The sequence below is a fragment of the Abramis brama genome, assembly GCF_963993115.1.
Source record: "Abramis brama genome assembly, chromosome: 2".
In the NCBI taxonomy this organism is placed as follows: Eukaryota; Metazoa; Chordata; class Actinopteri; order Cypriniformes; family Leuciscidae; genus Abramis; species Abramis brama.
In genome coordinates, this window is record NC_139964.1 from 31,839,735 (window position 1) to 31,861,973 (window position 22,239).

Sequence of the window (22,239 nt, forward strand, 5' to 3'; positions counted from 1 at the left end):
AAATAAAGCACACGCAATTTCATGTGTTCCAATTCAATTTTGCATGCATGATTCGGCTCATAAAGTTCATAAATTTACATGATAGAACCTATTATTTGCATATACAATAAAACATTAGCTCGCCAGATTGTTTGATACAACAGATTTTAGTTTTAATAAAAAATATCTAACATTAAAATAAAACGTGTTAATAAAACTTAAGGCATTTAAGTGAGTCTTAAACATATTTTCACTTCTAGTACATTATAGGCTATTTGTAACATTTCAGAAAAAGGTGCGGTTCAATGAGTCGGTGAGAACCGCTAATTTTGTGAACCAGTTCATTAAAAAAAGACGATCCGATTCAAGTGAATGATTCATCGGACATCGATACACCCCCCGCCCTCCTCCTCCTCCTCTTCCTCCCTTAGCGGAGCTCCTCTGCGCGTCGGTCGGGAGTCACTACAGACACACACATACACACAGAGCCATGGCCGAAAACGCCGGCTTGGAAAACCATCGCATCAAGAGCTTCAAAAACAAGGGGCGAGATGTGGAGGTAAGTCCACCGGATACTTTGGACTCCGGGCTTTCCCCCCCAGTTCGTTTTCCTTCTCCTAAGTGTCTGTGGTTCTGGTATTATGGTGTCGGATCGGAGCGGGTGTTTGTGGACCCAGCAAGAGCATCATGCGGAGCGGGCGCGGCCTACATAGAGGCCTATTTAAACACCTTTTCCCTTCAATATTCAAGAGTTAATCGCGACTTATACTCGGACTTGAGCTGTTATAGCGCATTATTTAGTCGTGTAATATTAAGACAGGTTTATTTATTAAGTCGGTAGGGTGGCACGGCTGTTAATTTTCTGTTTTAAATTGCGCTGGGCCAAAAACATGCAGATTTATCGTGTTAGCATGTGTGCTAGTTGCTAACTGGTTAGCAAGCGGCAGATTAATCGTCTACTAGTCCGTTTATTCGTGTGTTTTCTTGACCATACTTTTTAACATTCATGTATAGAAGATAAACTCCCTAACCATTAGCAAATAATCTTAAATGTAACTTGCGAACCAGATATATGCGACAGAGACAGGTGTTTTAATACCGGCTTTAGCTAGCTCTCCTAAACTGAACCAGTGACCAGTCATACCTCAACATCTGACCTCTTTATTAATTGTTTAGTCACGCCAGTCTAGCAGCCCTGCTGTAGTTGTTGTATCTTAATGTACTTGTCCATTGATTAGAGCTGATTATGGTGGTTTAATAAAGATGTCATTGTGAAATGTCATTTGGTTGACATCTTTTCCTCTTCAATCAGATTGTCCTTTGGTGTGGTAGTTAGCATCTAAGCATCACCTGTAGGTAAACCAGAGCTACATAAACCTGATTTTATTACCTTCAAACTGGAATGAAAACCTGCAGATGGTAGTGCTCCTAAATTCATACCCCAATGCAGGCTGCATAGAGGCGACCTAGAAATACTAGTAAGCCAGGTTGTGCAGTAAGATGAAGGATTATATAACACAGCAATGGAATTTTTCGTTCTTTGCCATAGTTGCCTTTGGCATGCACACTAAGGGACTACATTGATTATGTACTATTTACAGTATGTTATGTTTAATATGTCATGACTTTCAATTAAGCTGTCTGGTGATGGGCGATATGATTGACATTTTAAACCTGTCATTGATACGCATCATTTACCCATGGCAGTGAGAAGATCCACTGAAATGTTCTTCCAGTCCAAACTCTTTATCGTTGAAGTATGTCTTATAAGATTGTGCTGGTTTTAACCCTGTGAGAAACATTTTATGTTCAGTTATCTTTTCTGAATAAGTTTTTAACAAAGTTAACTCAAATTTGTTTTAGAGTTTTTAGCTAAAATAAATTGTAAACATTTAAAACATTTTAGTAAAAAATTTTCTCGCCCAGAAAATAGCCATAGAAGCTGGCATGGCGTTAAAAAGACACAAACAAACCCATGGCAGTGATGCACATCAATAAATAGTAATTGGGTTTGTCTCTACACCAAATAGTTGTAAATTGAACAAAACCTTTAACCTATAACTACAAGTATATCCTTTGATATATATACTATTAAGCAAATCTCAACTTCTTGATCACTTATCATTGCAAAATGTAAACTTTTTTTTTTTATTTGCCGGAAATATATTTATTGTTGAATATGTAGCACACCCGCATACAAACAGTACACTTAAAGGGATGGTTCGGAGTAAAATCAACCTAGGGTCCTTTGCACCATGACCTCGAGCCAAACACCCCCCAGAAGCCTTTTTTCCCTTGATTGAACATTATTAAAGTTAGAGCTTATTTAGAGATATCAGCCGGATGGCTTAGTGCAGGCGCTAATGGATCCTATGATGCATCTCGTAAATTACCCCACTAATAATGCCCAGAATGGAACCAAACTTCTACAGTAGTACAAATAGGTTCTGTACTCATAAAACGAGGCATTGGAAAGTTTGTAAGTACATCAGGAGTTTATTTAAATAACACTTGCCTGATGGCTCATGCTACCGCTAACCCGGACGTCACTTCCGTGATTTGGGAAAAGCACGTACAAGTCCTGACAGAAAGCGATGCATAAGGATGTAGTGTAACGACGCCCAGTTCCAGGAATGCACTAATATTTTTTTGGTAGTACCAGTTTGCAACAATTATTAGTTAACACTAAGTTGTCAACACTTCGGAAAAAATAATAATTCGTCGTTACACTACATCCTTATGCACCGCTTTCTGTCAGGACTTTTACGTGCTTTTCCCAAACCACTGAAGTGACGTCGACGTCCAGGTTAGCGGTAGCATGAGCCATCAGGCAAGTGTTATTTAAATAAACTCCTGATGTACTTACAAACTTTCCAGTGCCTTGTTTTATGAGAACAGAACCTATTTGTACTACTGTAGAAGTTTGGTACCATTCTGGGCATTATTAGTGGGGTAATTTACGAGATATAACCTTGGATCCATTAGCGCCTGCACTAAGCCATCCGGCTGATTTCTCTAAATAAGCTCTAACTTTAATAATGTTCGATCAAGGGAAAAAAGGCTTCTGGGGGGTGTTTGGCTCGAGGTCATGGTGCAAAGGACCCTAGGTTGATTTTACTCCGAACCATCCCTTTCAGTAAAGCGATATATACTATATGCTTGATTTATGTTGTCACAAAAAGTAAACTGTATTATCGCCTAACTCTAATCTACCAATTACGACTAAAGGCCCGTTCACACCAAGGTTGATAACTGTAACGATAAAGATATAGTTCTAAAAATCCATCTAAATATTAATGATTAGAGTCCACACCAGAGCTATAACGATAACAGCACAAATAAACAATATAATTGGAATCACTCTCAGAACAATTTTCCCCAGCTGGCGAGCGATAAAAACAATGACAGCCAATCAGAACCCACCAGACTTTAAAGAGCTCGATATAAAGTAGTAGACGACAAAACTGCAGTGTGTGCTTGGAATAAACGAAACAAATGTTAAAATATTCTTGACTTTAACATCATGATTTTCTGTAAAGCTGATTTGAAACAATGTCTATTGTGAAAAGTGCAGTATAAAGTTCATTTGACATCTATAACCAAACACATTCAGTTAAACTAAGAAACATGGCTAACGTCACGTCTAACCCAGAGGACCAGCATAATGAGTGTTCAAAGTCACTTTCAAATGAACAGTATAACATTAAAGGTGCAGCGATCACATTTATGAAGAACTCATTTACTTGCATACCCTGTTGATACTAGACATCATTATCATCTTCTGCCGTAAGCTCATCCGAGGAACCCCTGAGGCCTCCTTCAAGATTAATGGTGCGAATTGACTGCAACTGACTATAGGCCGCTGGTGTGACTCAGCCGTCAGATACACATGGCTTTGGATGAAGCCAGCAAAGCTGTCGCCCTTCTGCAGCTATTCCGGGAATTTGCAAAGTAGATTCAGATTTCTCATCTTGTGTTCTTAAGAGCGAAGGGCTCGTGCATGATCCATTTGATGTGGCCAGCAACGGACTGTGGAACTGTGGGATACTTCGGCTCATTAGCCTGCTAGATTTAGCCAATAACAAGGATGTACTTGTAGCTAACTGAGGGAATGACGAGTGCTGCTGTGTTTTGCATTGCTAAGTGGCTGTGGAAAAAGAAACAAATCCATTTGATCATATAGTCACTTGATGATAATAACCTCAAAAATGGCCAAAAGAGGGTCTGAAGAGTTTGTTAAAATTTGCACATTATAATCAAAGAGCATTTGTGATTGGATTATGGGGCTGGGTATTGATTTGGATTTTTTCTTGATTCGATTCTGATCTAGATTAAATTAATTTGGATATATATTCTTTCGGAAAAAAATCTCAACCAATGCTATAAACTATGCAGGCCGGGAACCCTGTGTATTGGTACAGTTAATATAATTTTAAAGGTTTAGATTTACAACAAATTATTACATTCAATTGCTATTTATTTTTTAAATATAATTATCTAAATCTGAGTTGTATGCCAACATTTATTTGCATATTTAATATTTATTTAACACTACAACTAATAGAAAAGAGAAATAGACAATATAATTGTTTAACTCCACTTTTAGACATGCACTCGCGAACTTCCCTAAGGCAGATCTAGGCCTATACACTACAATGCACAACTTCACATCAGATCGCGCTTAATTTACTTACACTTTGAAACCCATTTTCAGAAGTTCGCGTTTTTAGGCCCCAAAACTCCGTTGTTGTGTAAATGAACGACCAAAACGCATAAAACATGGTGTAGTGTAAATAAATGGTGCCCCCCAAAGAGATCATTCTTGGGATTTAAGAATCACTGTGGAGATTATTAAACCGTGTACAATTGAAATAGTCAACCCAGCCCTATTGAATAACATGAAGAAATTTCCTCAGTTAGCCTACATCCTGCTATTTTGCATGTACCAGATGCTTTAGCCAAAATATGTGCTGGTAACATATTATAATTACACAATTTGCCAACTTAGTTGCATTCAAGAAATTAATTTTATCAGAATGCGTTTTCCCTAGGAATTGAACCCATGACCTTTGTGTAGCAAGCATCACGGTCTAAAAATGAGTCAAGCCTGATGTTTGTAGCTATTGTGCAGTCAACCTATTTATTAGCATGTCGTGGACCTAACAGGAGTGAGACAGCATGTCCTCAGACCATGCTGGCAACCAGACAAGCACATGCACACATACTGTGTCATTATGCTGGTCTCAAGAGTGTCAAGCTGTCATGTCGCCGGCGAAGCCTCTGTCCACTGACTCCTGGAGTGCTTCCTCTCGGCTCTGCCCTCCTGTCATTCTGCTGTGACTCATACATAACGCATGCGGCACGAAAATACTGCTCATGTTGCGTATTCAGGAATTCAGGAAAGAAATTCTTGTTCTTATTTTTAAAGTTGAATCCTTGAAGTAGGTGTAAATGTGGCCTAGTATTAGTTCAACATTGAGCCATGGTGCTTTTGCAGGTGAAACCAGTTCAAATCTGCCATCAACTGAAATGCAGCTTTAGACATCATGTTACATAAATTGAATTCTAACAGGAACGGTGAGCATTTTGCAGGTTTTTAAGATGTTTTATGTGGCTCCTCTAGTTCAACTACAGCTCTGTTTACACCTGGTATTAAGATGCATTTTGGTCGATCGGATCACAAGTGGGTGACGCTAAAATGTTTTGAGCTTGTCCCCGGGCGCGTTCATATGTAAATTGCTTATTTTGTCCGTTAGATCAAAGGATCTGAAAAAAAAAAACATGCATTTACCAGCCCATAGACCCTCCACTCGAAGAAATCGGGACAGAAGTGGTTGAAAGTGGACAAAAGAGAAGAATTAAAATACCAGGTGTAAACGGGTAGGCTATGTGTCTACTCTCGTCTACTTGTCATCCGATCGACCAAAACGCATCTTAATACCAGGTGTAAACGGGGCCTAAAGTGCAGAATGCTAGTAACACCAATGTCATGGGTTCATTTCCTAGGGAACACAAATTGATAAATATGCATTCAATGCACTGTAAGTCACTTTGAATAATTTACTTTACTAATGCAACATTTTAACTCTTACTTTGAGTATTGAATAATTGAACTTCCTTATGTTTAATAAGTCATTTAAATGCTGGTATTTTGTCCTTTTCTGTTTCCCTTTCTTGCTTGTCGGTTTTGCTTCTACATCCTCTCGCTTTTCCCCTTCATGACTTTTGGATTGCATAAGGCACAGTGTGGGTTTGCTGTAACATGAACTAGTATGCCCAGTCACAAGATCAAATCCGATCCGTCCCACCATCCCCACCACACAGCATGTGAAGTCTTTGCATTGTTGGCTGCTGATGTTTTTACTTTTCCTCCTAGGCTATATCCCATTGAAGTTGTATTTTTAAGAAAATAAATAAATTAGGGAGCAGAACCATTTGCGATAAGTGACCTGTCCATCTTGTCAAAGTCGGAATGAAATGAAAAATTCTTCTTGTATATTTAATAAGTGCATGTTGTAGATCTTACTGTGAACAATTTAATCCGCTTATATCCTGTCCCTGAAATCTCACGTTCATCTGAATCTACTTTTGCATGTCAAAATCCAATCAACAGTCCCTACCCTACGTTTTTTTCGATAATCCATCACATTGATGTACCTCACAATACGGAATAAAAGATCCATCTTTACTTCCATTTCATTGCGGCCTGAATGTGTTTTCTTGCTCCAGATATATTCCTGCTGCTCTGTCTTCTGCAGATGTTTGTTCCGTTGGGTTTTATGGAACAGTTCTAATAGAATGGCCACAAAATGTGATTGTCTAAACTGAGTGACAGCTGGGTTCTGCCGTCACCATGGTTACCACGGTTGGTTGCCTCTTTGTTCTGTTGGACTGGCAAGACTTTGGTTGGCATTTTGTTTGCAGCATTACAGCCCATTAGAGGGTGTCACCGTGGCAGTGTGTGAATCACTTGTGGATTTGAACAAGTAGCTAAACCCTAGTATTAAACTTAAAGCAACCACCCACAATGCTCTGGCGTAACGTAAAACTCTGAGAGTTGTCTTAGAATTTCTTCATACCTCAGATATGTTATACTGTACTTAACCAACCTATTTCTCTTCTTTTTCAGACGATGCGAAGACATCGTAATGAAGTGACGGTAGAACTGAGAAAGGTAAGTTCACAATTAATGGTCCGTCATTGTTTCAGGATTATTTGCATACCGTAAAACTTCAAATAATAGCCGAGTCCCAAAAAGACGCCTGTCTCTTTTACACGCCTGGTGTGACTACAGGTTTGGATAAATAAAGGCCGGTCTCAAATAGAGGCCTGGTCTGTTTTTTAGTTTCGGGTTGTATCTAATCTTCTAAAACCCGGCAGGCAGAGAGAGTTAGTGCCGCGTCGTGTCTATGACAACTCGAGGTATCGCACACCGGACGCGCACTTTGTCAGTTTATGGCCAGCAATATTGTTATGTTTAAGGACATTATGGAATTAAGATCATGTCTGTACTATGTTATGATTGTACTGTACAATTAAATACAATCGTTGCTTAGTCTGACTCTGCAGTCTGAATTCACTTTACCTCAGAGCGTCCGTTAACTGAATGAATTGAGAATATCACCTGAAAATCCGATAACATCAGCAATTTTCATTCAACCAGCTGATTTCTGTAAATGAATGTAAAACTAAATGTATATTGCAGCACAGGGTGAAGTCTCAACAATAAATTAAAGGCCTGTCTCATATAGACGCCTGTCTCAAATACAAGCCGGTGCAGTTCGGCGATTTGGGAAAATAAAAGCCCGGGCTATTATTTGAAGTTTTACGGTAGTCACTGATCATTTGCAAGTTTCCTTTGGATGGAAGTATTTAAGCTACATGTGTAACTGAACATTGCATTCTGATGCAATACATGTGACTCATCAGAGAATATTGGTTGAAATAAACCAGACTTACAAAATTGATTCTCACCTGTCTTTAGTTTTTTCATTCCTAAATAACTACGTGCACTCTTACCAACAACATTAAGCTGTTGATTGTGGTGATTCAGCGAGCACTTGAGGTTTGTATTTAGCGCTGCATGTAAGAGCTCTGAATAGTTCCTCAGTCTCGTTTAGGGCTGGGCTGTAAAGCTAAAAACAAATGTCTTCACTTGCAGCATGTATGCATTTGCTCAGAAATTATCTGGAATTTATGTATTTATAGAGCTTGTTAATGACTGGACTTTGAGTGGTTGACTTTTGAATTGATTCACTGAAATGGAGTTTGAACTGATTCACAATAATGCAATATTTTGCTACTGATCAATGAGAGATGGCATTAAAACATATGTTTCAACTGCTGTGGGCCAAAATATTGAATTGAGGGTGGGGTTTTACTTCAGCGCACCTCCTCTCCATCCCTCGCTCATAGCAGACTGACGGTTGATTTTGATTAAAGATAACCACGACAAACACATTGTTTTCTATGTATTAACTTGCATGGATTAATTGTTCACCACAAAACATGTGCGCTAACAAAGTTAATAGGGTAAATTATGACTTTTAAAGAATCGTTCTAGCGACGGCCATGCTTCCACCAATAGTTATAGGAACTATGAAAACGTTCCTCCGCTACCAAAGCCCCTAAAGTGTAGCGTCAGCGTTGTGTGAGATGATGTGATTGTGCGGGTACATCGTTGCAGGAAATAGAGGAGCATCTGTAGCTTGAATGTGGCCTCAGCGTGGAGTCTCTTCTTGCATTACAGTCAACTTAAACAGGTGGTGATTGCATGTGATTGCACAGATGCTTTTTTCTTGCTTCAGGACGTTGCGTTTAGGATTTTTTCTGTTCTGTCTTTTCTGTAAGACATGAGCACCGGAAGCAAGGCATCTCACTCTAAATAGAGTGTATAATGACATATCTGATAGCGTAACCAAATGTTGACCAAACATTTATCATAATGAATCAGATACCAGAGACTGAAGGATCCTGCTGCTGCTGTGTCAAACACAATCTGAGCAACTGAGCAGATAAGTCTTACGCCCGGTACGCATTGTACGTTTTTGGGCTGTCCCAGATGAAAGCTGACCAATCGTGGCGATTTCTGTGGTCGTGGCTGCTAAACGGTGGTCCTATGTCATACAGTGAGAGAGGTTCAAAGATGGCTGTTGTCACGGTCTTGCGACCAAAGAGACCCTGCGATAATTTTCTGACAGTGTCAGAAATGTAGCATGATCATCTCACAGTGTGTAGACCTACGTCTACTGACCAGCCAATAAAAATGCAACATGAACATGGCGCTAAAACTTAAAACTATATGCCTCAAGCTCCATTTGCAAAAATGGCATGCCAAGTTGGCCTCTTTTCCCTAGTCCATATTCTCCTCTTTCGCTTACTCTTTTTCAGTGCACATAAAAAACACAATTGCCAAAGTGCATCTTGCTCTATTTGTTTACCACCAGCGCGTGCTGAATTCAATGTGTCATCATCGTACAGTCTACACACAATGTCGTACCCAAGTTTATTAGATCCATGTCGTACTGTGTGATCTGTAATGATCTTAAAGGATTGAGAATCACACTGTAGCAGACATGGCTCAATCCCAATTGTTCTACACTGAAACAGAGTGGCAAGGTGTAGGGGTGAAAATATTCCCACTACTACACCGTTACATGTCATTATACGTCGTCGCTAGCACCTACGTCACAGGAGATGCGCCAATGTTTATCACAAATTTCCAAGATGCCGTCGTCAGCTGTAGTCATCTCAATTGCGTGAGTTACAGCTATTTTTTTTGTTGCATTTTTCTTCTGAAGTTCGCAGAAAACAACGGAGATGACGATATCTTCGTCGCCTAATGCTGCGTTCACACTAAACGCGAATAGAGCGTCTGACGCGAGTGATTTCAATGTTAAGTCAATGTAAAGACGCGTTTACGCGCGTCTGGAGGTCTTGCGGCGCGAATGAGGCGTTTAGCGCGTGGACGCGAATTCGCCTCATTCGCGCGTCCACTTCGCTTCAAACTTTTGCTTTTTACACGCGTCATATTGGTAACGAACTTTAGCGATTTTTTTTCTTTCTTTTTTTTTTTTTTTTTTTTTTTAACTGTTTCTTTGAAGAACATGACCGTAAATATGAACACGAGATTGAATGTGACAAAGAAAATTATTATTGGCAGCCATGTTGCCTCTGTAGCCTGTGTATGTAGGTACATTTCTCGTACCCCTTCGTTTCAAGTGTGGTCCCGAAAAATCTTCGTTTCAAGGGCTATTTGGCCCTTCCCCCTACCCCTACCCCTCCAACCAAAAGAGAATCGAGACAACCCTACCCCTTCACGGGAACGCACAAAACAGAGGGGTAGGGGCAAGGGGTGAATTGGGATTGAGCCTAAATCCACGATTTCACATGCTTGAGATATTCACTTTTGTTACCAGTCATGTCATGTGTCATAACTTGTTTCTTTTTTTAATTTAGCAGAAAAACACGACTAATGATATTAGTCCTTGTTTAAAAAAACAAGTCACATGGCTTTGTTCTCTCAGCTGGTGAGCTGTTTCTTTTGGAAATCTGGTTTGCGCTTGCAGTATTTGGGTCATGCCATCCATGGTCACGGGGCCCCTGGTTGGCTGCACCCCAAGAGGGAGGTTGTCATGAGGGGCTTCCCTCGTCACACACTTCTCCCTTTCTTTTGGCACAGAACTCCGAACTTCGCTAGAACTACTTGTGTATTTTTATGGGTTTTACATCTAATGAAAAAACTGTAACAGGTCCCTACTTGATAAAGTAGCATGTCATCACCAGAAGCCAAGCTGCCTTCAGCCTCTGACAAAGTCCATTATGACAAATGGCGCAGTCTGAGTGCGTAGAAATCCCCTGTTGTTGATCTGGTAGGCCAGAGTTGATGTGAAGCAGAAGTTTAGTCCCACAGCCTTGATCTTGATGCATTTGGTGCTGGATTGGGTGACGCAGCATGTCCTGTCCATATTAGGCGCTGATACTGTCAGCTCAGAGGATTCGGACAGAATGCTGCTGTGCTCTGTGTGCGAGACATTCCTCTTTGCATTCCAGTTTGCTCTAACATTAGCGTCACAGACAGCTCACCCTCACATTAGTTTCTCACACAGCCTAGAACCAGAAGGGACTTTCTGTGTGCCATTTTTTTCAGTTATTTGCCTTTTTTTAAGGGTTCGATATTGTGCTGTTAAATTTTATTTCATTAACATTAGCAGCAAAATATTCTATTTAAGGGTTTCGGGAGAAAATCCATTTTAGGTTTAAAATTCCATTAGGCTTGCTTGCTGTGAATTACTATTTTTTTTATAGTAATAAAAATCATTTAGTTCAGTTAAAGAAGAGACACTACTATTTAAAACTGATTAACCTGTGGGAAAAAATAAGATTTTGTTGCAGTGTGGGAACAAACTGAGAAAAATGAAAACACTTAAAAACCTGAAACATTTGCACATAACTGCCTGTATACCAACTTATTTGGTGTTTTGAATTTCCCACGCCTCTTCAGTTTGAGGTAATAAGGATGAAGTACTCCAGATGCTTGCTTAACACCAGAACAACTAGCAAAATGTGATAAAGTCTGTCAAAAAAAAGTCTTTTTTTTTCTTTCTTTTTTTTTTTCTGGCTGTATGTTGCACCTTCCGCTCTGCAGTTCCTTCTGAAGGATTCCAGTGTTAGAAACGAGCAGCTTTATGTTTATATTTAACAAAATATAAAAATGAAGTCATTTCATTCTGAACTCTTAGTTTGGGCAGCACATTGAACCCCTGTATTTAAGCAGAGGATTGTTGTATTAAAGGCACAGCAGAAAAAACAGCCATTTGATTTTAAGGGTCTTTAAGGGAAGATGTATTATATAACCTCTTTAAAATGATAAGTTTATTAAAAATAAAAACACCTTTATTAAATATAAGTGACATTAATTCTCACTTAAGACTGTATTCTATGATTTCCTCAGATGTATTAAGTCTGTAAAATCACAGATTCATTTTTTATTAGTTTTGGTCTGTGTGAAGTGCAAGTATTCACAGAGGACCTAATATTTACTTAATTTCTCAATCCGTACAGAACAAAAGAGACGAGCATCTCCTGAAGAAACGAAATGTTCCACAGGAAGAGAGTCTGGAAGATTCCGATGTGGACTCTGACTTCAAAGGGGTAAGAGGCTTTCTACTCATTACATCTCCCTCCATGTCTTCCGTTTTCCTTTACATAGTTGGTCTGAATTTTCCTCTTCCTTTTCTCCTCAGCAAAACGTAACGCTAGATGCCATCTTACAGGTAAGGTTTTAACGTGGTAAATGTCTGATAAATAACTGATTCGGAGGGTCAGCGCAACAGCAGCACTTCACTTCACAAAGTGTGGGTGTGAACGACTCCTCCTTCCTCTCATTCTCCATTCTCCTTTTTTTTTCTTTTTTCCTACAGAATGCCACCAGTGACAATGCAGTTGTGCAGCTCAGCGCAGTGCAAGCAGCCAGGTAAAGTGTTGTGATGTATGAAATGATTTGAATTTGTTACACATGAATGTCTTCTGAAAACATCTCTCATAACCTCATGCCTCTAATAACCTCAACAAATCATACTGTTTTTGCTTTGATACACATGCCTGGTCTTTATGCACATGATTCATCAGTGCGTGCGAGTCTAAAGACAAATATAAGTCCTAAACTAATTTATATTCCTTGTTGAATATAATTAAAAATGCATCACATTTTGTTGATGTTTCTATTTTTTCCGAAGTAGTCCGATTAATGTTAAATCAGCTGAATGTGAAAAGCATAACACAAAACAACAATGACGTACTCTGTCAATTATGCTTGTAATTAAATGTTTTGCTGGATTTGTCTCTTTGAAATGGATTGCATTAACACTGCTGACATGTATTTGGCGTGCCGGATAATGAATGAAAGAGTGCCTGACTATTTTTCTCTTCTCCGTCCTCGCAGAAAATTGCTCTCAAGTGACAGAAATCCTCCCATAGACGACTTGATAAAATGTGGAATCCTTCCAATCTTAGTCAAATGCCTGGAGAGGGATGACAAGTGAGTGTGACTATACATTGCACTAAAGGAAATGATTCAAAACTTAATGAAACCTTTTTAATTGTGCTGTTTGTGTACAAACATGCATCAGAGTTAATGAAGTTTTCAATGTCAATCTTGAATGATGGTAGAGAAAGTGAATGAGATAAAAGAATAAGGGATGAGGCAGAAGGTGGATGTTAGATGGAGATCCTCAAGTGAGAACACTGCCGTTCAAAAATTTGGGGTCAGTAAGATTCAAGATGCATGAAATTGACTAAAAGTGAATGTAAAGACATTTATAATGTTACAAAATATTTCTATTTCAGATAAATGTTCTTTTCATCAAAGAATCCTGAAAAAATGTATTACGGTTGGTTTCCGCAAAAGTATTAAGCAGCACAACTGTTTTCAACATTGATAATAATAAGAAATGTTTGTTGAGCATCAAATCAGCATTATTAGAATGATTTGTGAAGCATCATGTGACACTGAAGACTGGAGTAATGATGCTGAAACACAGACAGTAAAGCTTTAATGATTTTTAGGTGCGTTCAGTCGTGGCCTTATAGTTCCACCAAAGTGTTATTCATAAAGACGTGCTAAATCAGACACAACATGCCCGGATTTCTACAGCCTTATTCAGCAACAGCAAAACAATTACAAATTTTAGTCAACTGGTGAGGTTGCACAGAAATGAGTGTCCTTAGGCGGGTATCACGCCTTTCTCCAGCCCATGCTTTCTTCCTGTGAATTAACAAACATGTTCAGATTTGCTGACTTGTTTGGAGGCCATATGGTCAAAGTTAGCAAAATGAAGTGGAAGTTACTAAATCTTTTAAAGGCATATTTATGAGGAGAAATAAGGATTGGTACCCGATACACAAATGGAAAACCACTTCAGCAATACCTATAAAATCTTTTTAAAGATCTTTTTTCTATTTTATCATACATGACTGGAAAAATCATAAAAATGCATCTGACAATAGTGTGTGTTACAGTGGTCTGACTCAAACTGAAATCATTGCTTTTGTCTTCATGTCTGACTCTAAATGAGCCAAGAACTGTTAGTGTGTTTGTGTACTTTTTAAGGTTTTTATAAAGGTCAGTTCTGGCTACAAACACAGAATTCTGTGGGAAAGTCCTGCTGAGCCTTTTTCAGAGTATCGCAGAAGGTCCTTTTGCATTCAGAGTGGTCCGAGGTGAAGTGTTGTTTACCACCAGCGCAAAAAAAAAAAAAATCTGAACTTCCATTTCTCTCTCTTTTTCTTCATCAGTCCTTCATTGCAGTTTGAAGCTGCCTGGGCTTTGACCAACATTGCATCAGGGACGTCTGCACAGACACAGGCAGTGGTCAAATCCAGTAAGTTGTTTGGACAGGCCATGTCTGCTGGATCAACCAGTTTTGACTATGTCAGCTCTCTCTGTATTTGAAGGCTCTGTCCTCCTCTCATTCTCTTTCCCTGTCTGTCTAGATGCTGTCCCATTGTTTTTGAGACTTCTCCACTCTCCTCATCAGAATGTGTGTGAGCAGGCCGTGTGGGCGCTGGGAAACATCATTGGTGAGTGACTGAAATGTCCTCACACTGTTATTGCCACTGAATTTTGTAACTGAAAAGAACAAAAGAATTTATATCGAAACCAAGGAGAGCGCAAGTTCTTTTTTCATTCTCCTGGCAACAAATACTAACCAACCAATGAGATGTAAACTTTTGGATGTCATGTCCAGAACAGCTGCTACATGCGTATTAGTGGCAGTAACACATTGAAAGCTGTTGGTTCAACCAAAATTAAACACCAAAGACACAATTTTAGATTCAACTATAGTTGACATACCTCTCACAAACCTTTAAAGCTTTTCTTCTGTTGCGCCACCTATAGTACTGGAGTATATTTCCCAAAAATGCTTTGTTTAAATAGCATTGTTGTTTTTTTTCCTCATATCATTACTGCTATTGCATTTCTTAAGTAATGCATTGACAATTTAAACTTGCAAATGTATCCCCAAAAATTGGGATCCATATAATTTGAGAGTTGTAACAGCTGTGATACTCATCAGTAGTGTTATTTACACTTTTTAACTCGCTCTTGTGATTTATGGGCCTTTGCAGGTGATGGACCTCAGTGTCGAGATTACGTCATCTCGCTCGGTGTGGTCAAACCTCTCTTGTCGTTTATTAATCCTTCCATCCCCATAACCTTCTTGAGAAACGTTACTTGGGTCATTGTCAATCTGTGCCGAAACAAAGACCCACCCCCACCCATGGAAACAGTGCAAGAGGTGAGGAGTGTATGTGATCGTATGTACATTTACTACTCATTTCTTTTAGTTGGTAAAAATGATCTATAAATTGTTTAGTTGAATATTGTTTAGTAAACATAAACTGTGTTTTTAAATCATCTAAAATAACACTTGATCAATGTTAACATAAATAGTGTGATGTGGTAAAAACATATTAGTAACCTATCTGCTCTCATTAAAGGAACACTCCACCGTTTTTTTAAATGGGGCTTATTTACCACCTTTCCTACATTTAGATAGGTGGGCAAATGCATTTTTGTCTCAGTGCATGCATTGTTTTAGTTTGACAGGGTCGGCGCTAGCTTAGCTTAGCACAATGAATGGAATCCTTTGTTGCCAGCTAGCATGTCCTGAGTAAAAGTGCTAAAAAAAACCCCACCTAATTACTTGTGGCCTGCGTATTCACAACGAGTACAAATAGCGATGCAGATTAACACTAGGCGATTTCCTAGGTAGATATTGACTTGGGACTATATTAGAGGGAAGCACAGGTGAAGCATTGCTACTTGGGCGCAGAGATATCACGCAACACATGAAATCCCACGACTTCCGTCAACATACCGGCGTGAATAGTAGCTTGGTTGTTCATGCTAAACAGGTTGAATTCAACATGAGGTTATACTAGAGGAGGCTATTTGAACCGTAGTCTATATACAGCTTCTCAGCATCTATCTTACAACCGAATAAAGACACAGATTAACATAAGGAAGAGTAATAAAAGACAACTTACATGTGCACTTTGTTCTGCCTGTGCTTTGAAAATGGATGGGACGGCTGTATCTTTCAGACGTAGTACCGTCTTTCTGGCCCCATATTCCATTTTTTCAAAGTAGTCCTCCGGTGCAAAATGCTCTTCGCAAACATGATACTGTTTAATTTTGTAGAGAGGCGTTGAAGTACAGATATCCAGAGCAGCTAGCCATTTATTTCTCAGTTCCACATTCGATGGAATTCTGTGAAACATTACATTCGTGTATGTCCTTTGCTTGTTCTCACAACCTTTTGCTACGCAGGTAATTACCATGTTTGCTGTAACTGTAGCTGTAACTTCTCAAAATAAACAATCCAAAAGCGAAGACACTCGGTGCAGGTCACGCCGGTATGTTGTTCTTCCGTTTTTTTGGTGCGTTGCATGCTGGTATGTTGACGGAAGTCGTGGGATTTCATGTTTTGCGTGATATCTCTGCGCCCAAGTAGCAGTGCTTCGCCTGTGCTTCCCCCTAATATAGTCCCAAGTCAATATCTGCCTAGGAAATCGCCTAGTGTTAATCTGCATCGCTATTTGTACTCGTGAATACGCAGGCCACAAGAAGTAATTAGTTTGTTTGTTTTTTTGATCACTTTTACTCAAGACATGCTAGCTGGCAACAAAGGATTCCATTCATTGTGCTAAGCTAAGCTAGCGCCGACCCTGTCAAACTAAAACAATGCATGCACTGAGACAAAAATGCATTTGCCCACCTATCTAAATGTAGGGAAGAAGGTGAATAAGCCCCATTTAAAAAAACGGTGGAGTGTTCCTTGAAGTCGGTTCAAGCCTGACTGCTGAAGTGCATAGAAATACAGCGATTTGATTGGATAAATTGATCCACTTAGCTGGCTGTTTGGCTGATTGATATGCACTAAGCACTTTATAAACTGGCATTTAATCCAGTGAAGCACCACTGTGCCACAATTTTTAAATCTTACAGTGTGCAAGATATTATGTGTATTTTCATTCTTGCGTTTCAGATGAAACCTTTCTTAATAATCTGAAGTCTGTCTCCTTTCTATGTAGCTACTATCTATTCAGTCATGGGTTGCAGTTATTATGCTGTATAATCTACATGCCAATATTTTATCATTCTCTCTCTTTTGTTTTCTTCTCCTGTCTGTAATCTGGAGGTATATCTTTGAGCTGAAGGGAACATATTGTACCTCCTGCTGCTAGGAAATAATTAGACTGGTGTTTTCACTGTGTGTGTAATATAACAACTGTTTCATTGATGGCAGATCTAATGAATATTCTGTTGTCCTACAGCTGATTTCATGTTTACATGCTGTGTGCTTATTCTCAAAATCTGGTGAAATATCAGCTTCTAAAATATCAGTTTTTCTTTCACAGATTCTTCCTGCCCTCTGTGTACTCATATATCATACAGATATAAATGTAAGTACAAGATGTAAACATTTTTTTAAGTAAATCTGTTTTTAGTCTCTTTACTAAGTGATAACGTACAACCAGCTGGTTATTATCGCACAGTAAACACTGAGTTTATCTGAACCTCGATGTGACGCGAAGGGTTATTGTATTGTCTTGAAGGACTTTATTTTGCAATAATGATTGGCTGACTCTACATTTATCCCAGTTATTGTATGGCTACTTGTCAAATAAATATACATTTAAACTAAAATCAATATTTTGTTAATGTATCTTAGCTTCCACTAAGAAAGGAAAATGGTCCATTTGACCTCTCAGTACAACAACTGACCAATCTGAGAGCTGTGTAGTAAATGATAGAAACCGAGTCTTGACTGAGACTAATTTAGAATACTAAAATCTTTTTCTTTCTCAGATTCTGGTAGACACTGTGTGGGCTCTGTCGTATCTGACAGATGGAGGTAATGAGCAGATTCAGATGGTAATAGACTCAGGTGTCGTCCCCTTCCTTGTCCCACTGCTCAGCCACCAAGAGGTCAAAGTTCAGGTAAAAAATAATGCCGATTTTTCTAGTTGTTTCCGCTGAAACCCGAATCCGGTTTCTGATAGTGTTTGTGTATCCTCTGCTCAGACCGCAGCGCTGAGAGCGGTGGGGAACATTGTAACCGGGACGGATGAGCAGACTCAGGTGGTGCTCAACTGTGACGTCCTCTCTCACTTTCCCAACCTGCTCACACACCCCAAAGAGAAGATCAACAAGGTGAGACAAACACACACATCCCATCGGATCCCATGTGTGTGAAATGTAATGGTGAAACCCAGTCATTTACTTGCTTGATTGCCTAAATGACTCCAGAAATCTCCCCATTCCCAGTGTAAGTGCTGTGGTGCATGTTTAGAGTACATCTGTAATGTGTCTGTTCTTCCCTGCAGGAGGCAGTGTGGTTCCTGTCCAATATAACAGCAGGTAACCAGCAGCAGGTGCAGGCTGTAATAGATGCTGGTCTCATACCCATGATCATTCACCAGCTTGCCAAGGTAAGACTTTATCTGCATAGCCTGCTATATACATCCAGTTTTGCAGTTTCATTTTAGCATTAACACCACCTTGCTTCAGATTTGCAATTCTGCCATAGGATTTATACTGTGAATCTAAAAGTCTGAGACCACATGTAAAAATGCTTCTATTTTGCATTTTCCTATTTTATTTTTATTACAAATTATATACAAATTAAATATCTTAACACTGCAGAGTATTTCTGATTAATTTGATGTCATAATGCTGTTTCTTTGAAGTCCTAAAATATTATTTTTCAAGTTAAAATTATCTTTTAAATCCAAGCAATATCTAGGGAGTACAATATCCTAAAGACTTGGGATTGGGTCTTATTTGACTTGGGCCAACAAGCAACCACTCAAAACACCTTATAATTGACATGAACCACATGAAAATGTAAAAACCTAGTAATACTATGATTATTTTACTTTTAATAATCTGTTGTATGGCATCTGAAGTAAAATCTAAAGCCTGATTCTTGACTCTCAGAAGAGTCCAGTTTAGACACTCCCCTAACTAAACAGTGATTTACCTTGAATTTGAAGTCTAATACATGTATCTTGGTTTTTCCAAACAGGGTGATTTTGGAACACAGAAGGAAGCTGCATGGGCCATCAGCAACTTGACAATAAGTGGAAGAAAAGATCAGGTTTGAACCATTTGCAATGAATCTTGGATTCAGAGCCACTTTCCCTTCTTTTCATTGGTTATTTTGCTGTAATTGGCAGGTGGAGTACTTAGTGCAACAAAACGTGATCCCGCCCTTCTGCAACCTGCTGTCAGTGAAAGACTCTCAGGTGGTCCAGGTGGTTCTTGATGGACTGAAAAACATCCTCATCATGGCTGGGGAGGAAGCCAGCACAATTGCTGAGATCATTGAAGAGTGTGGAGGTAATGGGTTGTCATGGTTCCTTCATATTTCGACTGGTTGTATTCTAAAAGATGACCAGTAGTCTGAAATGATCACACCTGTACATTCACTGATGTTTTTACTTATTTTGTAGAAAAAAAAAAAGATGATCAGTAATAGTCTTGCTTCTGACTTTCAGGATTGGAAAAAATCGAGAACCTACAGCAGCATGAAAATGAGGACATCTATAAACTTGCATTTGAAATCATCGATCAGTACTTTTCAGGAGACGATGTGAGTCTTGTTTCTTGGCATGTCTCTGTATAGTGCTTGACAATGACTCAGTTTATTCTAAGCACGGACTGCAGTTTTGTCGTCTGCCACTTTAAATGCTTGAGCTCATTAATGTCGAGTGGATTTTGATTCATCAGCTGGGAAAAAAATCATTCTGAAAGCGATTTCTTTCCTCTGTGGTTATCGGTATAGTTACGGTTTGGACTTCCCTATTTTCATAGAATTAGAGCGACTATTGCAACTTTACAGTTGTAGTTATCATTATAGTTATTGTCCTTGGTATAAACTGGCCTTAATTCTTTTTGGCTCTGCTTGTAGATTGATGAGGACCCCAGCCTGATTCCTGAGGCCACCCAGGGAGGCACATTTAATTTCGATCCAGCCTCCAACCTACAAACCAAGGAGTTCAAGTTCTAGACAACCAGAGCTTCGAACTTAGGAACGGTGGGTTTCCCAGCTGCTCCTCAACCCCTGCCACCTACTGACCCATCATCTACCAACCACTCACTAACCAGAAAAACAAACCAATCACCACGCTCAAACGACACTCGCTCACACAGAAGAAAATAGCACTGAAGGTTCTGAGTACCTGTCTCAACGCCACTCAAAACATGGATGGATCTCAACAACTTCAAGACATGGAAGAGAAAAAGTACAAGAACAAGATTATACTGCAGTTGCCAAAAAAAAAAAGAAAAGGAAAAAAAATATATATATTTTGCTTTCTTTCACTCACTCACTCACACACATAGGTGAGCATGAACAATAATAGGAACTTCTGTTGTTGTACCAGCCATCATATCAGCCAAGGAAGATGAAAGAAAGAGATGTTCCTGAAATAGAAAAGCAGGGATTTTTCTTTTGTTTCCAAGAAATTCCTTCCCTCAAAACATTGCGTTTCTGGTGATGATCTTCGAGTCTCAGACAGACGTCCAGCCTCTACTGTGTTAAGCCATTTGGACCCCCCTCCCTAATTCATCTGAATCTGTGACCTAGCCTATAATGGGTTATTCCATGGAATATAATTCAAATGGGGGAAGGGAGCGTCTCTAAATATGTGGTGTGCAAACAGAACTTAAATTATCACCACAAATTCTTGCATTTTCTTCATCCTGAAATTATGGATATTTAAAAAAACACAAAAAAACACTGAAGATAATGAAGAAAAAAAATTATGTCAGCAGATCACACAAACTTAAATGGAGAAAATCTCATCTGAGATGGTCAAGCACCCTCATTTTGAGTTATCAAGTTCTGCAGCGATCGTGTAGTGGACATTCATTGTGCCGATCTTTTTGGTTTGCAATTGGACTGTCGGATGTGTCAAAGGAGGATCCTATTTGAGATGATCATCAGTCGGGTCAATTTGGCCAGGACTTTTAAAGGGCCGCCCCAACCTTTGGAAGTTCATTGAGATCACCTTAACAGGTCTTTCTGCTCAACAAGAGTGCTCTGGCAGCGCTCTTTATTTCCTGGATTCATCTTCTCTACTTCCTGTCTATAACCATAGTAATAAGTTCTTTGGGACAAGCCCAATTGTAACCAGTTGGAGGATATTTTCACTAAATCAGCACTCGGTAGTCAAAACCAGAAGAAACTTTGCAACAGTGATTGGATTGTGAATTCTTTTTTTGTTTTGATCAGTGGAGCTTCCGCTTTTGCAGTTTTTCCAGTCTTACGCGCACACTTTTGGGTTGTTCCCATTTTATTGCTTAATGTAAGTAGAGAGCGATGTTCGCTTAATTTTGACTATACAAGCAATGGGAAAAGGAGATCCATGACATTGTGGGTCTTTTTTTTTTTTTCTTTTTTTTTTAAGTTGGTTTTTAATCTTATTTCACTTGCTACAAAACCTAATCGTACCAACTAAAAATAAAATTATATTTCTTGTTTAGGTATATAATGAGAAGCTACCACACTTAGGTCCACTAGACGTTGTTGGGACGCTACAGAACAATAATAACCTTTGTGATTATTGATTTACAGCCATTAGGGGTATCTTTTTTGTTTGTTTGTTCTTTTTGTTTTAACTTTTGTTTTGTAATGGCAAATGATTGCCATTATTTTGAAAATGGGCTTTCTTACTGTTGTGACTGGACTTTTTTTTTTTTTGTTCTTTTTCCCTGTGCATTAACTTGTAAAGGGATGTATGGGGAAAAATTGCCGTTGGACTAAAGTAGTTGTGTTTGGGCCGCAAACTGCTGAAAAGACAGTAAGGAAGCTAAAGGCAGCCCTGATGATTTTTGAATTAGCCATTTATTGTTGAACAAAAAGAAAAAAAAAACTGGTTTGAAATTCATGGACTTATCTAGACAACTAGAAAACGAGCCACTTTAAAGAAGTTTTGTCTTGTATCAGAAATGGATACAAGCTTATTGCTTGTTGCAAGATTTTTACTTGCTGAAGAAAAAAATTAATCTAAAAAAAGCGACAGATTGCGCATTTTGGCCTCTGATTGTTTGTATGTTTTTATAAATTTTAGAACTGAATTTCTCTTTAAGGTGGCTCATCAGTATTTTTTTTTTCAACTCTTGTGCATATTAAAGATAAAGAATGAGTTGAAATTCATTGTGCCTTTTGTTTTTCATTTCAAAGCAAC

The 22,239-nt window shown here is 38.9% G+C and overlaps 1 protein-coding gene across 1 annotated transcript; it reads left to right on the forward strand.

Moving 5' to 3' along the window:
• Window positions 1–387: 387 nt before the first annotated feature.
• Window positions 388–22,208, forward strand: kpna3 (karyopherin alpha 3 (importin alpha 4)). Its single transcript, XM_084106931.1, has 17 exons — window positions 388–538; window positions 7,109–7,153; window positions 12,043–12,132; window positions 12,225–12,254; window positions 12,402–12,454; window positions 12,923–13,018; window positions 14,275–14,360; window positions 14,473–14,559; window positions 15,109–15,278; window positions 17,404–17,448; window positions 17,855–17,986; window positions 18,071–18,199; window positions 18,373–18,477; window positions 19,074–19,145; window positions 19,225–19,387; window positions 19,546–19,640; window positions 19,959–22,208. The coding sequence occupies exons 1-17, from the start codon at window positions 470–472 to the stop codon at window positions 20,055–20,057; spliced, it is 1,566 nt and encodes a 521-aa protein (XP_083963057.1). The 5' UTR covers window positions 388–469; the 3' UTR covers window positions 20,058–22,208.
• Window positions 22,209–22,239: the final 31 nt, after the last annotated feature.